Here is a 21,404-nt window from a genome sequence, read left to right on the forward strand (position 1 = left end):
CAGTAACCACCTCATAAGCTTCTGCCTTCTGGAATCAAGTGCAGAATTTGAAACAAAACAGCGAAAAACTGTTTCTTTCCTTGTACAGTTGTGCATCTACAGCCTTCACCTGCAGAAAGTCAATCCAAACAAGATCTATTTTATAAATGCAAGAGTTTTTTTTTCCTTTGTTAAGAATGGAAGCAGTCTTTTTTTTCTAAAGAGATGGTTAGTGGGGGTCATTGAGTGAAGGGCCAGTAGGGCCCCAACCTTTTCTTTTAGAGGCTTTAATAGAAAAGAAACATTGTTGACGGTCCCTTGTGGTAGCCGGCTTGCTGCATGTCTGCTTTCACAGCTTTAAGAGAACAATTCTGATTAAAAGGCAAAAAAACCAAAACAATCTTTTTTCTTTTGAAATGCATTTGTTGTTCACTTGCTGTGTTAATACAAAATGATCGAGATAGTGACACATTTGAACATTTATCAGAAGAGTTATTGAGGGCGGAAGTCTAAATCTGTGAAGATCTTTCAAACTTAACAGAACTGCAGCTGCTCTATTCCCATGTTCCTCCGCGTAGCTGATAGTTTGCAGTTTAAACTGTGCTTCATAGTCGTGTCTCTTTGCATTCCCAGGGTTTCCAAAACGAAGTTGTTCTGCATTATGCACATATCTGCACCTCCGTACTATGGGGGGGGGGGGGGTCTTCTTTCACGTCCTCACTTCTCTCCGTACCGTTCTCATGCTGTTCTCTCCTAGGTCCTCTTTACTGAAGTCACACAACAACACATTAGGGCCGCTCTGTACATTTTGGAGAAAATTTAAGACTTTTAAGTTCGCTTTATGGTTGTGAAAGTACTGTACATAGAAAATATGATAAAAGGCAGAGACCCGCATGCAGCTCAAGAGCCACTTTTTAACCCCCCCCTGCTTTAAAAAACAAAAGTCCCGCCCCGCTGCCTCACCAGATCAGACGGGCAAATTTCAGATCAACCAGAAAGGTTTCCGCCCCCAAGTGGCAAAAAACGCCCCCTTAACACTGCGTGCAAACCCAGGCGAGGGCGCAAAGGGGAAGTGACCGCGCAGGATCACGGCTTGCGAATTGCTCTTGCGCGGTTGTAAGGTTCCTCACTCAGTTCCTGAATACGCCCGCTCAGTTGTCTTTATGCCCTTTCACTTTATGGCAGAGATGAAACGCCATATAATTGTTGGTACAAAAACTGCACTGTGCAGGGAGGGTGGTAGTGTTTAAATATGAACAAAGTATATGATTTGAACTTGTTAATATGTACAAGAACATTGTTGCAATCACTTGTAAAGCAGTTTGAGGGCTACCTTCATTCGTGAGGTTCCCTCTATTACCATCAGATAGACAGAAGAGCCTGAAAAAACGTTATGTTGCTAAAGAACAAAAAAATTCTAAAATATTTTAAAACAAGAATTAGAAAACATGGCATCATTCATCTTTCCAAGTGAAAGCTAAGGGTTTCCTTCCTGATGTCAGTTAAACAAAGATCTAAAAACGTGTTGAAATCAAAAATCAAGAAAGCCCATCAGAACGGTTCCTAGAAAAGAAGTAGGATTAAAGACCTTGAGACCAGATCTCACACAGTTAGCTGTGAATGGTGGGAGGTAAAAACAGTCAAGGTTTAGATCACACAATCATGTGATGCTGCTAAACCTCTTTATTCCAAAAACAGATTTCTACTATTTAAGAGACTTGCTGTAGGATAAATTTTAGTTTGTTTCAAAATGTAGAAATAGCTTTTTTTTTTTAAAGCTGTGAACAAACATGAGCCGGAAGAAGAAAAAAACCTCTGAAGTTACTTAAAGGAGGAGCTGTTACGGTATTCGCAGAAAGAGGAACCATATCCTGACATAACTTGACATCTACTTCATGTCCAAAAAAATCTAAACACCTGTTTAAATCACAAAAACCAAAAGTCTTTGCAATATTGTCCTTGACATCATAATACTTCTTTCAAAAAAGAACCAAAAGACCCTGAGACCGGATCTCACACTGTTAGCTATGAATGCTGGGAGAGAAAAACAGCCAAGGTCTAGATCACACAATCATGTGATGCTGCTGAAACCTCATTTACAAAAAACCACATTTCTACTTTTTCAGAGACATGAACGTACAAATGTACTTAGATTCAGAATTTACTTCAGTCTCATTTATAGTTTGTTGAAAATGTAGATTTAGAAGCTTGTTATTCAAAGCTGTGAACAAACATGAGGAAGAAAGAAAAAACCTGAAGTGACTTGATGGAGGAAATACTAACCACAGGAAACTGATGTATTTGTGTCCAGAGTGTGGGTTGTTGTTGACTTCAGCCTCTGACAGAAAAGACTGAGAGAAGAATAGACAGAGAAGAGCAGAGGAGAGAACAATGTTTGACTTCACATCACTTCACTTCCCTCTGTTTCTGACATGGATGCTCACATTTACAGGTAAGAAACATGACAGAGATTCAAACATGACCTTTCTGAAAGCATGGAACATGACTTGTTGTGTTCTTAATGCTAATGACAGCAGGCTGCTAACCACATTGACTTCAGTGTATTCTTTAAACATGCATGTTAAATGTCTAAGATGTTCATCAAAAGGATCAACACAACATGTTTGTGTTTCTCTCTTTCTCTAAACTGTAGACGCTCAAACTTTTTCACAGAAGACTGTCAGAGTTGGAGATGAAGTCACTTTGAAATGTGAAAATGCAAATGATTTCAGTGATGGATGTTCCAGAATCATCTGGTTGTACAGTAATTCAAGACAAACATTTTCCCTGTTTGAACACGGGAAGATTCACAAAGATGTTGGATCTAAATCAGACAGACTGAGTCTTACAGAGAAATGTTCTCTGGTGATAAAGAAGATCACAGATGAAGATGCTGGAAGTTACAACTGCAGACAGTTCAGCGCATCAGGACAACAGGAAACAGATTTTCAAGTTGGACTGAGCGTTATACAGAGTAAGTTTTGATTGTAATATTTGAAGTTTTAAGTTTGTGAATATAAGATAAAAACATACATCAACTTTAATGCTGACAAATATGAGGACTTCTATTGTCCGCTGATCTTTTCTAGTTTAAACATCTAAATGTGAAATTATTCAAACTCAGTTTAAGAAACGTGAACAGTGTGTGAAACAGTTTTTGACGTCTTTTATGGTTTCTCCATTACATCAGAGGACATTTATTTAATCAAACTTCTGCTTTCTCATCTTTCAGAAAATGATGTCAGGTCAACTAGAAAAACACTTAAACCAACATCCAAACCATCTTCTGCATCAACATCTGCAGCTGAATCCACAACAACCACAGAATCAGTTCTGTCTACATCCAAACCATCAGCTGCAACAGATCATCTCTCTAAAACAGGTATGTGGTCGATGTCATCTTCTCATCTGAAGATGAAGTCACTAAACGAACATGAAGGTTGTCAGAAGAAACCCAGTGAGAATGTTCTAGAGCTGGGGGTTCAACTCACACCTGTCAATCAAAAGACTAAGTCTCTGTTTTTGCCCAAACTTCCAGTCAAACATAAAATACTTTTGACAAAGAAATAATGTTCCAGTTACTTGTTTATTAACAAAACACCACTAGTTATTTTATGAGGAGTTTGTCTCATCTGTAAACTTCAACACTTCTGAAATCATCAGAGAATAAATGTGATGCTTAAACACAGAAAAGGTTCAGAATTGAACCAACAACTAATCACTCAGTGTTTAACTGCTCTTCCTCCTGAAGTTCTTCCATCTGCTTGAAGAACTCTTTCCACCACCAGACCAAATTTAATGTTGGAGGTCAGCAGCACTTCACCCATCCCAACTGAAGTCCTTTAGAGGTGCAGAAGCTAAGATTTAGATATAAATATTCAGCAGACATTTTCAGTTTTCATCCTTCCGTAACCCTTGTGCTATCCTAGGCACTTTAACATTGGGAGTTGGGTCATCTAGACCCACTAGACAGTGCGCTGAACCTTTTTTCTTCAATGATTTGTGATCTTCACTGGTGTCCATGGATTACATGAAATCTTTCCACCTTTATCCACCTTTGTCATGGTAGGGAGAACACGTCAATGTAAGGGTGGGGTCATCTAAGATAGCACAAGGGTTTAAGATTGCAAATGGAGCTGCTGTGCTGGAAGACTCAGCTAAAGACCTTTTTCATTAATTCAAGTGGGGATGTTGGATAGACAGAAACATGAGATGACACAGTCGTGTCATCTGGAGGAAAAGAAAAGAAAAGTCAAGTGTCATCAGCATCAAAGTGGTGATGATGTTTGTGTTCCATTTTATTGAGAAAATGTGCTGAATGGTTTGATTCTCCTTGAAGGTGTTTGGTGGAGGATCATCTATGTTCCTGTGGGTTTAGCAGCACTCTCAGTCATCACTGCATCAGTCTGCATATGGACCAGAACACAAGGTGACAACACAAACACATGAAACTGCTACAGACACAGACTATGACTGATTCTGACTTTTTCCATTAAACATGAGCTGAGTTCATATTCTGTCCTTATAAAGTAGAACAAAGAGTCAGAGTGATCAGTTCTGTGTTTCTCACAGGAGCAGAATGATGAAGAAGTCTTTGAAGACCTGCCTGCTTCTCCTTGACTCCATTGAGGACCACATTTTAAAGTTATCTTCATCTTTTATCACCAAATGATGGAACACCAGCTTTAGATCATGACAGAAATCATTTCAGAGGAGAAATTGTTTTTAAATTCTTTTTTCTAAAGAAACTTAAGTCAATATATTTAGACTTTTTTCAAAATAAGTGGATACGTCTTTTTTATGTGATTATTTTAATGTTGATTCAATAAAGCTTAAAGTTTTTACTCAACATGAAAGAAGTCTTTACTCAGAAATCTCTGACTCACCTAAAAAAGAGAGAAAGTATCATCTCAATCTGTACAGAGAGATACAATATGTCAAGCAAACATTAAAGAAAGTGGATTATTTTTTAATTCTTCAATCAGTTTGACTTCAATTCCCACTTTAGTGCTTTTTCATCCTTTAAAGAATTATCTTTTCTACATCTTTTGTTAACTTTTTCTATGCTGTCTATATTAACCTGAAGGTTTACACAGATTTCTTTGTTATTTCAAATAAATGTAAGAATTTGTTTTTCAATAACAAAATGTTTGTGGTCATTTTTCAAGATAAATCTATTCTTGCTGTATTTGATCCATTTTCTTTTCTGAATTGTATAAAAGTCTTAAAAATAATTGTTCTGTCTCCCCCAACATTACATGTGTTTTGTTATTCGTTTCATATGGGTTTAATTGTAAATGTTTCTTATGTGGGGCAATAAAATTAAACATTTTATTGTAAAGATAAAAGTTATGGATCTTACGCTGCCATCTAGTGGCCAAATGCAGTATGTAAAAGTAGGAAGCTTGGTTTGGAGGAGCCAGGCACGTGCTGCGTGTGGCGGGGTGGTGCGCATGCGTTGAAAGTAAAGCTCTGTTATGCATCTGGAACTCTGAAAAGCAATGATCTTTTTTTAGCAAATAAAAAAGTGGTTCAAGAAAGTTGTGGAGTTTTTGGAGCCCTTTATGTTTAGCTCTCAGCTGAGACTGATTCAGCACATTGAGCTGAGGGCAAATAAGTAAAAAAAAAAGATCAAATCCAGGTGGTAGACAAAACCCAAAAAACATGTCTGACGACGAAGAGAGCTCGCAAATGGAACTCAGGTCAGATTGCAAATCCTTTTCTTCACGTCGTCATTCAAATAGTTCAGCTGCTAGCATGGCTGACGCTCAAGCATGAGCTAAAGCTGAAGCTGCCCACACTAGATCAGAGAATGCTAAAAGCAGTATAGACATAGAGATCGAAAAGGTATGCATGGAGACTAAACTCAACGCTCTGAAACAAGAGGGAGAAGCTGAAGCAGCGCTCGCTGAAGCCAGCGTTCTAGAAGCAGCTTTCATGGAACAAACAGTTTTCTGAACTTCCAGTTACAAAAACCGCATTAGAGAGACTCACTGAGGATAATCTAAGAAGCCATTTTCACAACAACAAAAATAGAGAAGAAGAGGAAAAACATCAAGAAGAGGGATACAGAAGTAACAAACCTCAACAAGCAGACTAACCCTCTGTCACCCACTCAGCCAATCCATTAATGCTCCATCCTCAACACCACAGAGACCTTCTGACATCTCTAACCTTGCTGCCTTACTCTCGCGTCGGGATCTGCTAACGTCAGGGCTAACAGTGTTTAACAACTGAGCTGAGACTTATGTGGCCTGGAAATCAATGTTCCGCAATGCCTCAGAAGATTTAAGTCTGAAATGCAGTAAAAAAAACTTGACCTACTCACTTAGTAACTTAATGGTGAATCTCTCCAACATGGCTTAAGGATCAGAGCTGCTCATGTTAACATCCAGAAGACGGTCTTCATCGATGGTGGCAAAGACCGGATAGAAATTAAGGATCAGTGGAAGCTATTGAAGCTTCTCTTTTCAAACGTCTCAATTTCATTTTCTTTTAAAGACAAACTTTCACAGAGCTTGCTGACCTCCTCTTGGAACTCAATGGAGCAACAAATGAAGGATATTTTCTGGTCTGAATTTTTTGGATACTTCAAGAGGAATAAATCCAATTGTCGAAAAGCTCCCACATGGACTGCAGGAGTCATGGATCAGTCATTGGTTGAAGTAAAAAGACAACACTCTTCATTTTCCATAATTTTCTTATTTTGTTCAGTTTATGAACGACCAGGTAGAGATGAAAACAGATCCCAGCTTTAAGTGGAAAGCCAGCAACACTTCAGGACTCCAATCACAGCAAACAAAACACAGATGAGCACAGCAAATGCTCACCCTCCAGACTCTGATTAACTGTGTCCAATTCACAAGAAGTCGCATCTGCTGACTAAGTGCAGGGGGTTCCAATTGAATACATTGGATCAACTCAACCAAGAGTGCTGGTATTTCCCTATTTTAGCATTTACCATCCACAAAATCCAGGTAAAATTAGAGTAGTTTTTTTACCTTTATGGAAGGGATTGTGGAGCATAATTAAAAATAAAAGTCAAAACCAGAAATGCTTTTTCATTTTCAAAATGAAGCTGCATTTGTTGACTCAAAATTAAAATGAAAAAGCAATCCACCAAAATGCCTTTTCTTTTTGTTCTTCAACACTGCTTTTTCTGTCACTTAATTAAAATGATAAAGAAAATGGTATTTCATTTTCAAAAAGTTCTCTGATAAATGTGTAGCAAAATTCATTTATAAATGTCTAATTTGACAATTAAAATGGATTAACAGAAATGCTTTTTCATTTTTAAAATGAAGCTGCATCAAATGACTCAAAATTAAAATGAAAAATCAATACTTCTAAATGCTTTTTCCTTTTTTACTTAAAAAAACTGCTTATTCTGTGTCATAATTGAAACGAAAATGCAAAGAAGGGATTGCATTTGCATTTTCACATCCACCCTGCGAACACTGTCGCATAATTCAACTGGACTCAGCATATCCAGAGGGGAGGCGGGGCGATTCAATTCAATTCAATTCAATTCAATTTGTATAGCCCAAATTCACAACAACAGTCGTCTCAAGGGGCTTCGTATAGGTAATTGAAAAAGTTAAACATAAAATCAAAAGGATCATAAATACATAGAATTCAATAGGAAAATACTAAATTGAACTAACAAACTGACTAAGCTATACTGGCATCCCTGCCCTTAGACCCCTCTTCGCGGTAAGAAAAAACTCCTAAAAAAACAGATTCCGGATAAAACAAAGAAACACCAGGGGTGCCCACATGAAGGAGGGATCCTCCCCCAGGACGGACAGGCAATTTACTAGAACTCATAGAGAAGAATTAACTTATCTAAATCTACAACTACATGTATAAAGTCCAGCAGACGAGCCTCATCCAGCCGTGGTTGGGGGGGACAGTTAGGGGCGCGAGTCGAGCCGGAGACAGGATCCACAGCCAGGTGTAGGAGCAGGAGCAAAGGCTAGGTAAACGGTCAGGAACAGGAGCACGGATGAGCCAACTGGAGTCTGGAAGCACTCCCACTCCCCAGTAATGCAATCTCCTCTTTGCATTTTCGTTTTAATTATGACACAGAATAAGCAGTTTTAAAGTAGAAAATGAAAAAGCATTTTGAAGTATTGATTTTTCATTTTAATTTTGGGTCATTTGAAGCAGTTACATTTTGAAAATGAAAAAGTATTTCTGTTCCTTCATTTTAATTGTCAAATTAGACATTTCTAAATGAATTTTGCTACACGTTTACCAGAGAACATTTTGAAAATGAAATGTCAAATACCATTTTCTTTATCATTTTAATTGACAGAAAAAGCTGGATTGAATAAGAAAAAAAAAAGCATTTTGGTGGATTGCTTTTTCATTTTAATTTTGAGTCAACAAATGCAGCTTCATTTTGAAAATGAAGAAGCATTTCTGGTTATGAATTTTTTTTTAAATTATGCTCCACAATCGCTTCCGAGTGCTCATTTCTCAATCAGGTGTTACTCAAAGGCCTTAAACTCAACAGCAGTCTTGTCGGAGTCCTTCTATGCTTCAGAGGAGATCTGTATGCTGTAATGGCAGATATAGAACAAATGTTCTACTACTTTAAGGTCAGGGAGGACCATCTTAGCTACTTGTGCTTTCTTTGGTTTAAAAATCATGACCCAGATGCAGAAGTAGAAGACTTTCGCAAGACTGTGCATGTTTTGGTAGCTGTCAATCACCATCTGCTGTCATAAATGGTTTAAGAAGAACTGCTAAAGAATGAGAAAAATAATATGGCAACAATCTGAGACAATTTGTTCACTTCTATGTGGAGGATGGTTTAAAGTAATTTCCCTCTGAATCTCAGGCAATACACGTTCTCCGCAGAACACAGAAGATTTTGGCTGAGTCTAACATTCGTCTCCACAAAATCTCATCCAACAGCCCAGTCGTCACCGGCACCCTTTCACAGGAAGATCTGGCTACAGGTTTACAGGGACTCAAACTTGGACAATGTCCTACACCCATGCAACGCAGTCTTGCATTGGGATGGAACTTGTCTATTGACCAGTTTTCATTTAAAGTGGAAATTGGTGACAGGCCTTTCACTAAATGAGGAGTGTTGTCAATCATCAATGACCCGCTGGGCTTTGATGTGCCAGTCAGCTTCAAAGGTTGGGCTATTTTGAGAGGGATTTCCGTTGGCATTCCATAGTGGCACATGCCACTAGCAAAATAAAAACAAGACAAATGGTAACAGTGTAATACGACGGAGTTTTAGGGCCACGGTGAGGAAAAAAAATTCTGGCCAACAGGTCGAGTTTTTTCTTGTCATGACGAGAACAAACTCGACACAAAGTTTCGAGAGAAAGAACTCGTCGTGTCGAGATAAAAGGCGAAATAAAGTTTCAAGATAAAGTTGCAATGTTGCGCGAGAGAGATTTTATCTCATGAATTTAGGAGATAAAAACTCGTAATTTTAGGAGATTACAGTGGAAGTGAGCATGCAGAGAAGCAGGTGAACGTAGCGCAGCAGCAGAGCAGACCGACTAAACGTAGTTGAACAGGTGAGCTGAATATTTATTGATAACGTTCCAAATGACTGGAAGCTCGTTGGTTTGATTTACAATTTATTAAAGTTTTATTTATTGATGGTTGGTTTGCAGGATCACTGCAGCCCAATGAAGCCATCGGTGTCCCTGCAGCTGTTCAAAGGGGGGTCTAAGGGCAGGGATGCCAGTATAGCTTAGTCAGTTTGTTAGTTCATTTTAGTATTTTACTATTGAACTCTTTGTATTCGCAATCCTTTTGAGTTCATGTTTCACTTCGAAGCCCATCCAGACAACTGTTGTTGTGATTTTGGGCTATACAAATAAAATTGAATTGAATTGAACTGTTCGCTTGAATCCTCTCTTCCTCCACCAAAGACCAGATTTCTACGTTTGTGTGATGCTTCCGTCTGAGGAGGAGAAGCACTTTTTGCCTTTTTCAACGTTGTAATGCTAATATAACAGACTATTTTCATTCATCTTTGTTTTTTAATGATCAAACGGGACGCTTCATCTGCAGGAGTGGGCGTATGTAACACTGTTTACTTCTCCATTGGTGTTAGGATGACAGGATCATGACGTAAGGTGACAGATGAACTTCAGGTTATGTGAATGAAAAGGAGAATAAAGGCTGCAGCGGTTCTCTACACCCAAACGTGTCTCTGAGCTCCTTATTTTACAGATGAAAGTCCGCTTTACCGACACTGAATCCCGGAAAGATGGCTCCACTGGCAATAATCTGATTTTGAGTTGGTTCAGAATATCTTTGTTTTAAACCTATAATCCGGAAATAAAGCTTCACAAAAGGCTCCACATATTTCATCTTCAAGCTAGGCTCCGATAAACAGACAACTTCGGGGTTTTCTCCTTGTTAATCTTTGAATTTATTCCCGTAAATTTATAAAATAAAATCCCTACCATGACAGAGGTGGATAAAGAGAGATAAAATCTCGTAAATTTACTTTTTTTTGGTGGCCATAAAACTCTGTCGTAAACTGAAGTACAAAGCCACTAGCTCACTAATATTAGCCATAAAAATGAATACTCCTGAAAGACTCAGCTTCACTTCTCTCGCGCACATTGCAAATTTTAATCTCGAAACTTTATTTCGACTTTTATCTCGAGTTTTTTCTCGAAACTTTGTGTCGAGTTTTTTCATGACGAGAAAATACTTGTCACGTTGGCCAGAATTTTTTTTCCTCACCGTGGCCCTAAAACTCGGTCGTATTGTATAGACTCCCTTTAGCATCTTCAAAATCTCAAGATTCCTCAAATGCATATTTCTATTCCAATATCCGAAGCACAGGGAAAATAATTACATTTTTTCAGTGATGCCTCCATTAAAGCAGTTGGAGCTGTTGCATACCTGACGCTCACAGATGCAAATGATGCTGGGAAACAGGTTTCCTTTTCGCTAAAGCTGAAATTGCAAAAGAGAAATACAACAAAGAGGAAAATAGTCTGTTCTATTAGCATTAGAATGTTGAAAATGCCAAAAAAATGCACCTACATGTACCGTTACACCCCTAATATTTATCATTAATTTTGTTTTTTTCACGGGCAGAGGTTCGTAATCCACTTTAGTGATAGTTATCGAAGGTAAAGATATGCGCAGGGGCCTAACTACCCAGTTTCATGTGGTATTCATGTGGCCATATAACCCCCCCCCCCCCCCCCCACACACACACACATACATGTGCATTATACAATGCCTCACCCCTTGTCAAGCTAACTAAACACCCACACAATGTTTATATATATAAATCAAATTTATTCTTATCTGATCTTGGATATGACCCAGCAGAATATTCTTGTGAGCCATTTTCAACCATTTTTGCCTCAAAGAGTCCCCCAGTTTTGTTCTGCTATGTTCTCTCCTTGTTCGTCTCATCTGATCGTCTCTCTTTCTCTCTATCGTTGTCTTTGATGAAAAGGCCTGTCTTTTGTTCTGCTGTGATCTCTCCTGGAGGCCCTCCCCTTCCTGAGGTCACCTGAGAGTCACAGATGATTATGTTCCTATTTAAGGTTTGAGTTTCTGTTGTACTGTGTCGAAGCATTTGTTCGGTTTTGCTCTTTCGAGTTTGCTTATTGCTCTCGGCATTAAAGCCCTTTTTTTTAATTTGTCCTGTCCAACAGCTGAGCAAACAGATGAGAGCTGAGGGCCTCTTGTGTTGGACATATTTTACTTTAACAAGAGGGGTTATGAATCTTCTGACAAACCAAAGGTATGTCTGAATAAACCCCTTTTGTAATCGAGGCCAAACCTTATTCATTTGAATTATTTTTGAAATTATTTTTTGTTGGACCGGACGGAAAAGGAAAGGAGGAAAGAAGAGAGAGGGATGTCAGAGAGGGGGGGGGGGGGGGTAGAAGGGTGATTATAGAAAATGGGGGTGTTGGGTAAAACCATGAAGTAGCATAAAGCAACAAGTTTCTGGATGGTTATACTCATTACAATGAGGTTCAGATGTAATACAGGTCAATATGGGCGGAGTCTGTCCACACACACACTGAGATGTTAACACACCTGTTGGCTCGAAAATTTTTCCCATGTCACAAAACAAAAAGTGTTCACACACGCATACTTATGCCATCAAACCAACTAGTGTGAAATATTTCATTTAATCACGCAAACTATTAGTGCAAAGGTGAGCTAACACCTGTGCTCAATTGAGTGTCAATGTTCTTCTAAAATGGATGATTTTTCAATGGATAAAACTCTCTTCAAAATATACAAACTCTTATGCAAGATAATAATATTTCAATCTCGATAACGAAATGGGATGCAGATTTGAGCATCAGCACAGATGAAAGCTTCTGGTCAGAACTTTGTCTAAACACCTTTAAACTGACAAAAAGTCCAAATCTGCAGCTAGTCCAACGTAAAACTCTTCACAGAATTTACTACACTGGACAGAGGATGTTCAAGATGGGTCTCAGTAACTCAGACATTTGCATCACTGTGACAGTAATCTACCCAACAGTTACATGCACGCACTCTGGCTCTGTTCACCTGTCCAGGCTCTCTGGCAGCAGGTATGCGCCGATCTATCAGTCTGGCTGAAGGTTTCAATCACCGTCACTTTGTGTGCTTGGTGACATGAGTGCCATCGATATAGAAGGAGGATTAGTATCTATCATTGTCATAACTCTTTGTATTGCTACAAAGGGGACTCCGTTAGTCCGAGTGTCGGGTCCGTTGACTGGGTGGGGCGGGTTGAGGTACGCAGTCTTCTGGACTCGGTGTCCCCAACCACACATCTTTCTGAAAAGGTGTGTGGTTGGGGAGCTTGAGTGGTGGTCTGGCTTGACTTGGGGAGTGGTCTTTTTGCCTGTGCTGAGTGGGAGTGGCTGGGGGCCATGCTCGGGGGGGGGGGGGGGGGGGGGGGGGGGGGCTTATAGACCCATATTACATGTGAACCTCACCGTAATGAGTATAACCATCTAGAAACTTGTTGCTTTATGCTGCTTCATGGTTTTACCCCCCCCCCCCCCCCCTTATAATCACCCTTCTACGCACCCCCCCCTCTCTAACATTCCTCTCTCTTCTTCCCTCTTTTCCTTTGCCGTCTAGTCCAACACAAATGATTTTAAAATATGACTAAAATTAATAAAGTTCGGCCTCGATTATAAAAGGGGTTTATTCAGACATACCTCTGGTTTGTCAGAAGATTCATAACCCCTGTTGTTAAAATAAAATTTGTTGGCAGATATGAGCTGCAGTTGTTATCCGACACGCAGGATCTTCAGAACTCACCATTGACTTGAGTTGGTGCAGCTTACCAGCTGGTAGCCCACTGGTAAGCTGCATAAGCTGGGAAATAAAACCAGGGTAGCCAAACAAAACTGTTATGGTGCCTCTGTTACCCCTGCAGAACAACAAATCTTTTGAAACCCAATTAATAAATATTAAAACCAAAACGGGAAGAGGCGCAGACCAAATACACTGATCACCTGAGCAGTGAGGAGAAACTCATCCACACTCATCCACACTTAAATAATCATGAAATAGGCATCATTTATCTTTTTAGAGAAGTTAAAGGTTTTTATGCTTTATGTAAAAAAAAACAATTACCATATTTCTAAGAAAGTGCTTACATTGCGAAAACCAAAAGTCTTTGCAATAATGTCCCTGAAATGTAAAAAGCTTCACATCAAAATGCTTGACATGATGATAAAAACAGTCAAAGTCTAGATCACACGGTCATGTGACGCTGCTAAAAACTCATTCACACAAAACCAAATATAAAATGTACTTAGATTCAGAATTCACTTCAGTCTTATAGTTTGTCGAAAATGTAGATTTAGAAGCTTGTTGTTGAAAGCTGTGAAGAAACATGAGGAAGAAAGAAAAAAACCTCTAAAGTAACTTGAAGGAGGAGCTGTTATTCACAGAATGAGGAACCATTTCTCTCCAGACTGTGGGTTGATGTTGGCTTCAGCCTCTGACAGAAAAGACTGAGAGAAGAAGAGACAGAGAAGAGCAGAGGAGAGAACAATGTTTGACTTCACATCACTTCACTTCCCTCTGTTTCTGACATGGATGCTCACATCTACAGGTAAGAAACATGACAGAGATTCAAACATGACCTTTCTGAAAGCATGGAACATGACTTGTTGTGTTCTTAATGCTAATGACAGCAGGCTGCTAACCACATTGACTTCAGTGTATTCTTTAAACATGCATGTTAAATGTCTAAGATGTTCATCAAAAGGATCAACACAACATGTTTGTGTTTCTCTCTTTCTCTAAACTGTAGACGCTCAAACATTTGAACAGAAGACTGTCAGAGTTGGAGATGAAGTCACTTTGAAATGTGAAAATGGAAATGATTTCAGTGATGGATGTTCCAGAATCACCTGGTTGTACAGTTATTCAAATCAAACATTTTCCCTGTTTGAACACGGGAAGATTCACAAAGATGTTGGATCTAAATCAGACAGACTGAGTCTTACAGAGAAATGTTCTCTGGTGATAAAGAAGATCACATATGAAGATGCTGGAATTTACAACTGCAGACAGTTCAGCACATCAGGAGAACAGGAAACAGATTTTCAAGTTGGACTGAACGTTAAGAGTAAGTTTTGAATTTAATAGTTAAAGCTTTAAGTTTGTGAATATGAGAATGAAACATACAGCATTCTATTGTTTCATATTTTCTAGTTTATATAGTTTATAATTTTTAAATATGAAATTAATGACAAATATAAACAGATAATGTGTGAGAAACAGTTATGTTTCCAATAGAAAATGACACATTTTTATAGATTTTCTCACATACATCAGATGACATTTGTTTCATCAAACTTCTGCTTTCTCGTCTTTCAGAAAATGATGTTAGATCAACTAGAAAAACACTTAAACCAACATCCAAACCATCTTCTGCATCAACATCTGCAGCTGAATCCACAACAACCACAGAATCAGTTCTGTCTATATCCAAACCATCAGCTGCAACAGATCATCTCTCTAAAGCAGGTATGTCTGGAATAAATACTACAGAACAGAGAGAACTAAAGAGTTTTTTGTTGGTATTTAGAAGAAACAACCTGTTAAGTGATTATTTTCATCTTTCTTAAACATCAATCAAACTGAAAATAATTTAAAACATAAACTTACTAAAATAGATGAAGCTTTGACTGTAGCAGCAACAGAGATGGATGCAGATGACAGAGAAACCTTCAAGGCAGGATGATTTCTTCAAATATTTTATTGTTGGTGTCTGAAACATGCCTGGATTTTCTTAACTTCTGTGATTTCTTTGATTCAAAAATGTTCAGATCTGGAGTTTCTGAGGCTGCTGCTTGGAACCTGCTTAAAACACTTGTTAAGGGCCTATCCCATGATTTTCTTAAGCCTTTCAGAGTAAATTAGATCCATAAACAGTATTCCCCCCATATTCACGGGGGTTAGAGACCAGAGACGTCTGTGAATAATCCAGAATAAGTAGAACCCCCCCCACATCCCCCCACGGCTGAAGAATGTCCGTCACTGATCCTTACTCACCAAAAACCCTTCTGAAACATTTCTGATACTTTGTAAAACATTCATTAAAGAACATTGGAATAATGCTCAACATAAAGAGGTTTTTTTATTCAGAGCAATTGACTGTACCAGAGGCAAAAGTCTCATAAAAGAGTCTTGAGCTGTCTGAGTTTCTGTGATGAACTGAAAGAATCACATAAATAAATAAAGAATCTGCAAATATGTGAAACCGCAAATATTATAAGGCGAATAGGCGGGTAAACACTGTACTCGGAAATTCATGAATTAATCAAAATACCACTTTGGGGTTGTCTATAGTGAGGAATGAACATTATAATACACTAAAAAGCTAAACAAGTTGATTTTACATAATATAGGCCCTTTAAATGACTTTTTTCAACAGTTTTAAGTGTCACTATTTTGTTTTTGCTTTGGTTTTTCTCTATTTTTAAATGTTTTCTTGTTTATTTTGCATTTTTACCTCTGTTTAAGCTCCAGGCATGACAGCAGTGATCACTGCAGCTGTAATTGTGGCAGCATGCTTAATAGTTGTTGTCATATTGATGGGATGGAGGAGGATTAAAGGTGAGAACATTCCTGCTGCTGGAAACAGAAGATTATTTTAGAGGAATTTCTGATTCTGAGTTTAAATCTGACTTTTGTTTCTGCAGAAAGAAAAACACAAATTGAGGAAAATATGGTGAGTTTTTGACCTAAATAATGACATATTGGACTTCTGATTCCTCTGTGGCCATGGTTCTAAACTCTGTTTCATGTTTCTGCTGCTCCACACAGAGTTTAAACTTAGTTATTTTCCTTAAACTTAATTTAAAGGAGACCAAAAAACTCTCACTGTAACAAACTGGCTTAGCCACAAGGGGGCTGTAAAGCAACACTGTCCCACTTTGTTTCTAATGAACTAGTGCTCAGGGGGGTATTCCAGAAAGCAGGTTATGCTAGCTCTCACGATAAGTTTGAGGCTAAGAAAGTTGATAACCTCAGTTTTCGGTTCCAGAAATGGAGGTATGTTTCAGGGTAGGTCAAGTTGCCATAGCAACTCATGCTCTGAACATAACCTGGTCCGGAGCAGGTTTAGTTGAAGCTTAGTTTGTTTACAGAGAGGTGAAGCAGCATGGAGTGTCCATTTGAAGATGATTTAGTGGATGAAGAAGCTCAGATAATACTTTTTCCACCGTGAGAGCATGATAAGACCACATATGGATGTTGGAAAAATATTTTATGTACTTTGATCTAACTTAATTATTTGTTTCAGTTAAGATAAATCTTTTTTTTTTTTTTTTTTGTAAGTCAGTTTAAAAATAACACGTAGTTTTCAGACAGTTATTTTACTTTCATTCAAATTAATTCAATTAAGTAGGTGTAACTTTGTTCCCTTCTCTACCTCTGTGCCGGTTCCAAGCCCGGTTTGAGACGGTTGCGTCAGGAAGGGCATCCGGCGTAAAACATTGCCAAGTTTACCATGCGACTTGTTCGCTGTGGCGACCCCTGATGGGAGAAGCCGAAAGAGGAAGAAGTAGGTGTAACTTTGGTGCTGCTGTTAGATCGGCACCGCAAAGGATTGTGGGATATCATTCCCTTTGCCTGTCTGGACGGATTTGGGTTTAAGTGTGGGTTTTTGACCAAATGTTTTTAGTTGTTTAGCTGTTTTACTGTGTTTTGCCATGTTTCGCCGAGTTATTTTGCCCTACTGAGCTTACTTCTCTGCACCATGAGTGAGAGTGAAGGAGAGGATAATGAGTTTATATTGCAACCCTACGGGCCGTATTTGCAATGACTATGACGGTAAATTCCTTGTTGAGATTTTGCACTCAGTGCATTTCCCCCCCGTCTGTTTTTATTGTTATAAAAATGAGAATATCTGCCGGCTCAAACTTAGACATTTGAGAGTTCAAGAAATATAATTAATTAAGATGGATAAAAGATTAATTGAATTGGAGTAATGTGACATTTAATTAAATAAATATGTAAATTTGAGTTGTATGAACAATTATTGAGTTTTATAGACGTAAGAAATTAGATTGATTAAATTTAACTCAATTGTTTGTTCCCAATAGAAGTCATTCATTTAAGTTGGCAAAATTGGATACGTTATGTGTGTGTATATATATATATATATATATATATATATGTATATATGCATGCGTCACAAGGAAAATGGAAACAGGATCAGAAACTCGTGCGTTTACTTTGTCTGCTCTTTTTCTACACGCAGAAACTCTTTCTTTTGATGATGCAGAAGTGTTACTTTTTTGATGGACGTGTAATCTTCATACGCCGTCATTAAAATCTCAGACTCCGTCTCACTGAAGTACAGCGTTTTCTTTTTTTTTCACCACGCGTTTCCATGGTGACTCCAGAAATCTGCGATCTATTGAGAATGTCTTTATGTACCTGCTGTGCACGCCCAATAACCCAGGGTTACCAAGTCGAGCGTAATTACGCCAACTCATATCTGGTCTTTTGGAACCGACATACCCAGAGTAAACAAGTTCAGGCGGATTTCAGCCAGAGTTCAGGCTCAAAGTCAGGCTAGTTTAAACATGCTTCCTGGAATACCCCCCAGCTTGTTTTGCAGCTAACCCTACTGGTTATCAGGAATCAGATGTGTTCAGTTAATCAGAAACTGGGTTCATTCAATCTAGCTGCAAAATAATGACAGTAGCTCACAAAGAACAGGGTTGGAGACGCCTGTAACCCAGTGATATTCATAGATTATTGCAGTAAAGAAGGACTAACACTACAACTCATAGAATAATTCAAATTGACAAGAAAATGTGTTTTTGCATGTAAAAGGTAAAGGATATTTATATCAGTCAAATTTCAGCTTTTAAAAAACCCTGAATAAAGTTGAATTTTCACAAAAGCTTCTTCTTTAATCAAAAGTATTTTACTTGGACTGAAGTCTCCCTAAAAATTCTGTTTGTGTCCCAAACTTTCTACAGAACTGTAGACATTGACCTATATCCCATATAAACAGTGAGATATTGTAGGTTCTAATAAAATGGCTGAAACAAATCCATGCTGATCCAAAGCACCACTAATAATGTGAGGATAAGTCCTCTCCTGGAACAGGTGGTGTCAAAAGAACATGATCCTCCAGCTGTGAGAATGTCAGAGCAGAAAGTTCATGTTCCTCCTCTGACTGTCTTCAGCTGCAGACTCCTCCAGAAGATGTTGGTTCCTACGCCTCCATCACTTTCTCCAGGAACACCAACAACAGGCAGCAGGTAAGCTGTGAGACTGCAATGAGGATTTAGTGAGGATCTTATCACTGAAACATCAGTCTATCCAAAGTGTTGTTGCTGCACATCATCTAAAGACGTGACATTACTGTGGCTGTAGATGCTTGTGGATACGGTCTACAGTTGGTTCTCTATTGTTTGTCTCCCAGGTTGTGGACAAAGACGATGAAGGAGATGCAGTGACCTACAGCACTGTCAAAGTGTCCTCTTCTTCTGCTCATGTCCACACTGATCCCATCAGCCTTCATTAAACCAACAGATGAGAGTCACAGCAAATGTTCCTCCTGAGGCTTTGTTGTGTTAGAACAGTGTTTCCCTGACCCTGGTCCTCGGAGAACAGTAATCTGCATTTTTTCAATCCAGCCCTCCTCAAACACACCTGCCTTTGATGACTGTCATCATCAGGCTTCTGCAGAGCCTGATGATGAGCTGAATCATGTCTGGATAAGCAGGTCAACATGGGAAACATGCAGGACAGTGTTCCTGAGGACCAGGGTTGGGAAACACTTGGTTAGAATCCTGCATTTAGATCTTGAAGGTCATGTTTTCTTAGAAGCTGCAGGACTTTCACTTCACATCTGGTCATTTTAACCTTCATTGAATACTTATTACCTAAACCCCACTTCATGGTAATAAATTTGCTGCAAACCTGCAGGCACCAAATGTTGCAGTTCCCTAAAAGATCACTGAAGGCAGCTTTCAAAAGGGAACAACTTCACCAAAAATAAACCTGTATGGTTCTAAAAACATTGATAATATATCGGTACTTTTCTTTACAACGTTCATTCTATATATATATCGCAGTTCACCTTTCCATGCTCTTTTTTCTCTCTTTTGTGCATTGTGTTCCATGTTCCTATCAGCTATAGACTATTGTGAACAAATCTCCATTGGTCTGCTGTACTGAATCCTTCAAACGGCCACATTTACATAAATCTTCCATCATTTCAGGTTTTTTTTTTGTCAATAATACTGGACTTATTTTTATGATGGTTTAAACTTTGAGAGTTTAAACAAGAGAGAAAAGTCTGAAGATGTTTATGTCTATGTGAGAAAAGTCTATAAATGTGTAGTGAGGATTTTACTGCCTTAAAACTTTTAGTTATTGTGAAAAATAAAGTTGACTACTTTACAGATCTCACCTATCAATTATTCTTTTAGAATTTAGACTAACTCCTCATGTTGCAGCATTTTATTTTTGCATTTTGTGGCAGATCATCAGCAGAAATGGATTTGCTCAAGTTAAAGACTTCTCTTCGGTTTGCTCCAACAACTAAGAGTAGAACAAGTGTAGCCTGTTTGTTGTTTTCCTGGGGGAAAAAAAGACTAACAGTTTCGGGAATAAAATTGCAAAAACAGAATGTGAGTGTTTTAAAGCAGGCTGCACAGTAGATGTTCTCTAAAAACAGACCTCCTGGAACAGGGGGGCCAAACTTTTTTGCTCAAAGGGCCAAAATCCAAATGTGATCCCGGTCTGTGGCCTATATACAATAAATTTTTGAATGTCATGAAATAAAAGCAGAAAATAGAAAAATAGTGTCTTACTGCTGCACTCGAAAGAATCTGCGTGATAAGATGGCACAACTCAAAAAATCTTTTGAGCGCGTTCCCCTGCTCAGCCACCATATTTCCTGATGGTAAAGAATATCTTTGTATTGTGCATAAACTTCATCCAAAAACTCTGAACTGGCGGTGTGGGAGTGGCTGTGAGCTGATGCAATTTATTATTTTGACAACATCGCGCACAACGTCTGCCAGTCCAATTTGTCTTTGCACACAGATGATCCTGTTGCAGGATGCAGTGGTATTGCACTACCTTTCTCCCACATTTGGAAACTTTTGGGGAAATGAGAGCAGTGAGGCCAGCTTTCATCCCAATCGTGGCAGGCGAACAATCAGTTGTTAATCCAACCATTTTGTCCCAGCTCAAAAACCAAAAGCTGCCCTGAATCAAAAATGCCTGTGCTCTCATCGCATGCCAGTGAGAAAGCAACAAAGTCTTTTGACTTACCTTTTAACTGACCTAATGTCCTGAGACATATCTTCAGTGCAGCGGGTCACTGTGCTGCGCAACAGGCTAATCTAAGAAAAAACTCCTTCTTGGGAAGGATCCATTGTTGTGTTTGTGGCCATTGGTGCTGCACAAATCAGTCATCAGGCGGCCTTGGAAGCTCAATTCTTTTTTATTTCTGTTCCACAGCTACAACACGCTCTTCTTTGTCTTGCTGAACAATTCCTTAAATCCCACAGGCGCTCCCTTGTGGTCGCCAACATAATAACAGTTCTAACACATAACATCTCCTCCCCACTTAGAGCATGTAGTTGAAGAGCAGCTTAAACTTATCTTCAACAATAAACAACATAGCTGCAACCCTTTTTATTAACTGTACAAACTCTAGACACAGTATCTTGCAGGTGGTTTAGTTTTTCTCAGTGGATAACGTCTTACATGCTCTTTGAAAGGGGCGGCCGTGGTGCAGCGGTAGGGCAGTCGACCCATGATCGTAGGATCGCAGGCTCGATTCCCGCCTTGCACTCCCATGTGTCAAAGTGTCTTTGGGCAAGACACTGAACCCCACATTGCATCTGGTGGGAGGTTGGCGCCAGTGTTCAGCAGCAGCAGTGTGTGAATGTGTGTGTGAATGGGAC

The 21,404-nt window shown here is 38.9% G+C and overlaps 1 protein-coding gene across 3 annotated transcripts; it reads left to right on the forward strand.

Annotated features, from left to right (window-relative positions):
- The first annotated feature begins 2,315 nt into the window (after positions 1-2,315).
- Positions 2,316-19,889, forward strand: LOC105357801. Of its 3 annotated transcripts, none has more exons than XM_023956955.1 (7): positions 2,324-2,431; positions 14,267-14,584; positions 14,836-14,985; positions 15,985-16,077; positions 16,164-16,192; positions 18,666-18,740; positions 18,905-19,889. In XM_023956955.1, exons 1-7 carry the CDS (start codon positions 2,371-2,373, stop codon positions 19,004-19,006), a joined length of 828 nt encoding a protein of 275 aa, XP_023812723.1. In that variant the 5' UTR covers positions 2,324-2,370; the 3' UTR covers positions 19,007-19,889. The 3 variants fall into 3 exon arrangements, with proteins under 3 accessions (XP_023812725.1, XP_023812723.1, XP_023812724.1); XM_023956956.1 differs by lacking the exon at positions 2,324-2,431 and adding an exon at positions 13,233-14,065; XM_023956957.1 differs by lacking the exons at positions 14,267-14,584; positions 14,836-14,985; positions 15,985-16,077; ... (1 more) ...; positions 18,666-18,740; positions 18,905-19,889 and adding exons at positions 2,633-2,953; positions 3,212-3,361; positions 4,319-4,408; positions 4,552-5,213 and having other exon boundaries at positions 2,316-2,431.
- The last annotated feature ends 1,515 nt before the right edge of the window (positions 19,890-21,404 follow it).

This window comes from Oryzias latipes, chromosome 7 (assembly GCF_002234675.1).
Source record: "Oryzias latipes chromosome 7, ASM223467v1".
Lineage (NCBI taxonomy): Eukaryota > Metazoa > Chordata > Actinopteri > Beloniformes > Adrianichthyidae > Oryzias > Oryzias latipes.

Excerpts from the sequence above, each read along its gene's own strand:
- LOC105357801 (XM_023956955.1), top strand. The coding sequence starts at position 2,371 with ATGTTTGACTTCACATCACTTCACTTCCCTCTGTTTCTGACATGGATG. Across the intron at positions 2,432-14,266 it reads ATGGATGCTCACATTTACAG|ACGCTCAAACATTTGAACAG; the intron begins GTAAGAAACATG and ends TCTAAACTGTAG. Across the intron at positions 14,986-15,984 it reads AGATCATCTCTCTAAAGCAG|CTCCAGGCATGACAGCAGTG; the intron begins GTATGTCTGGAA and ends CCTCTGTTTAAG.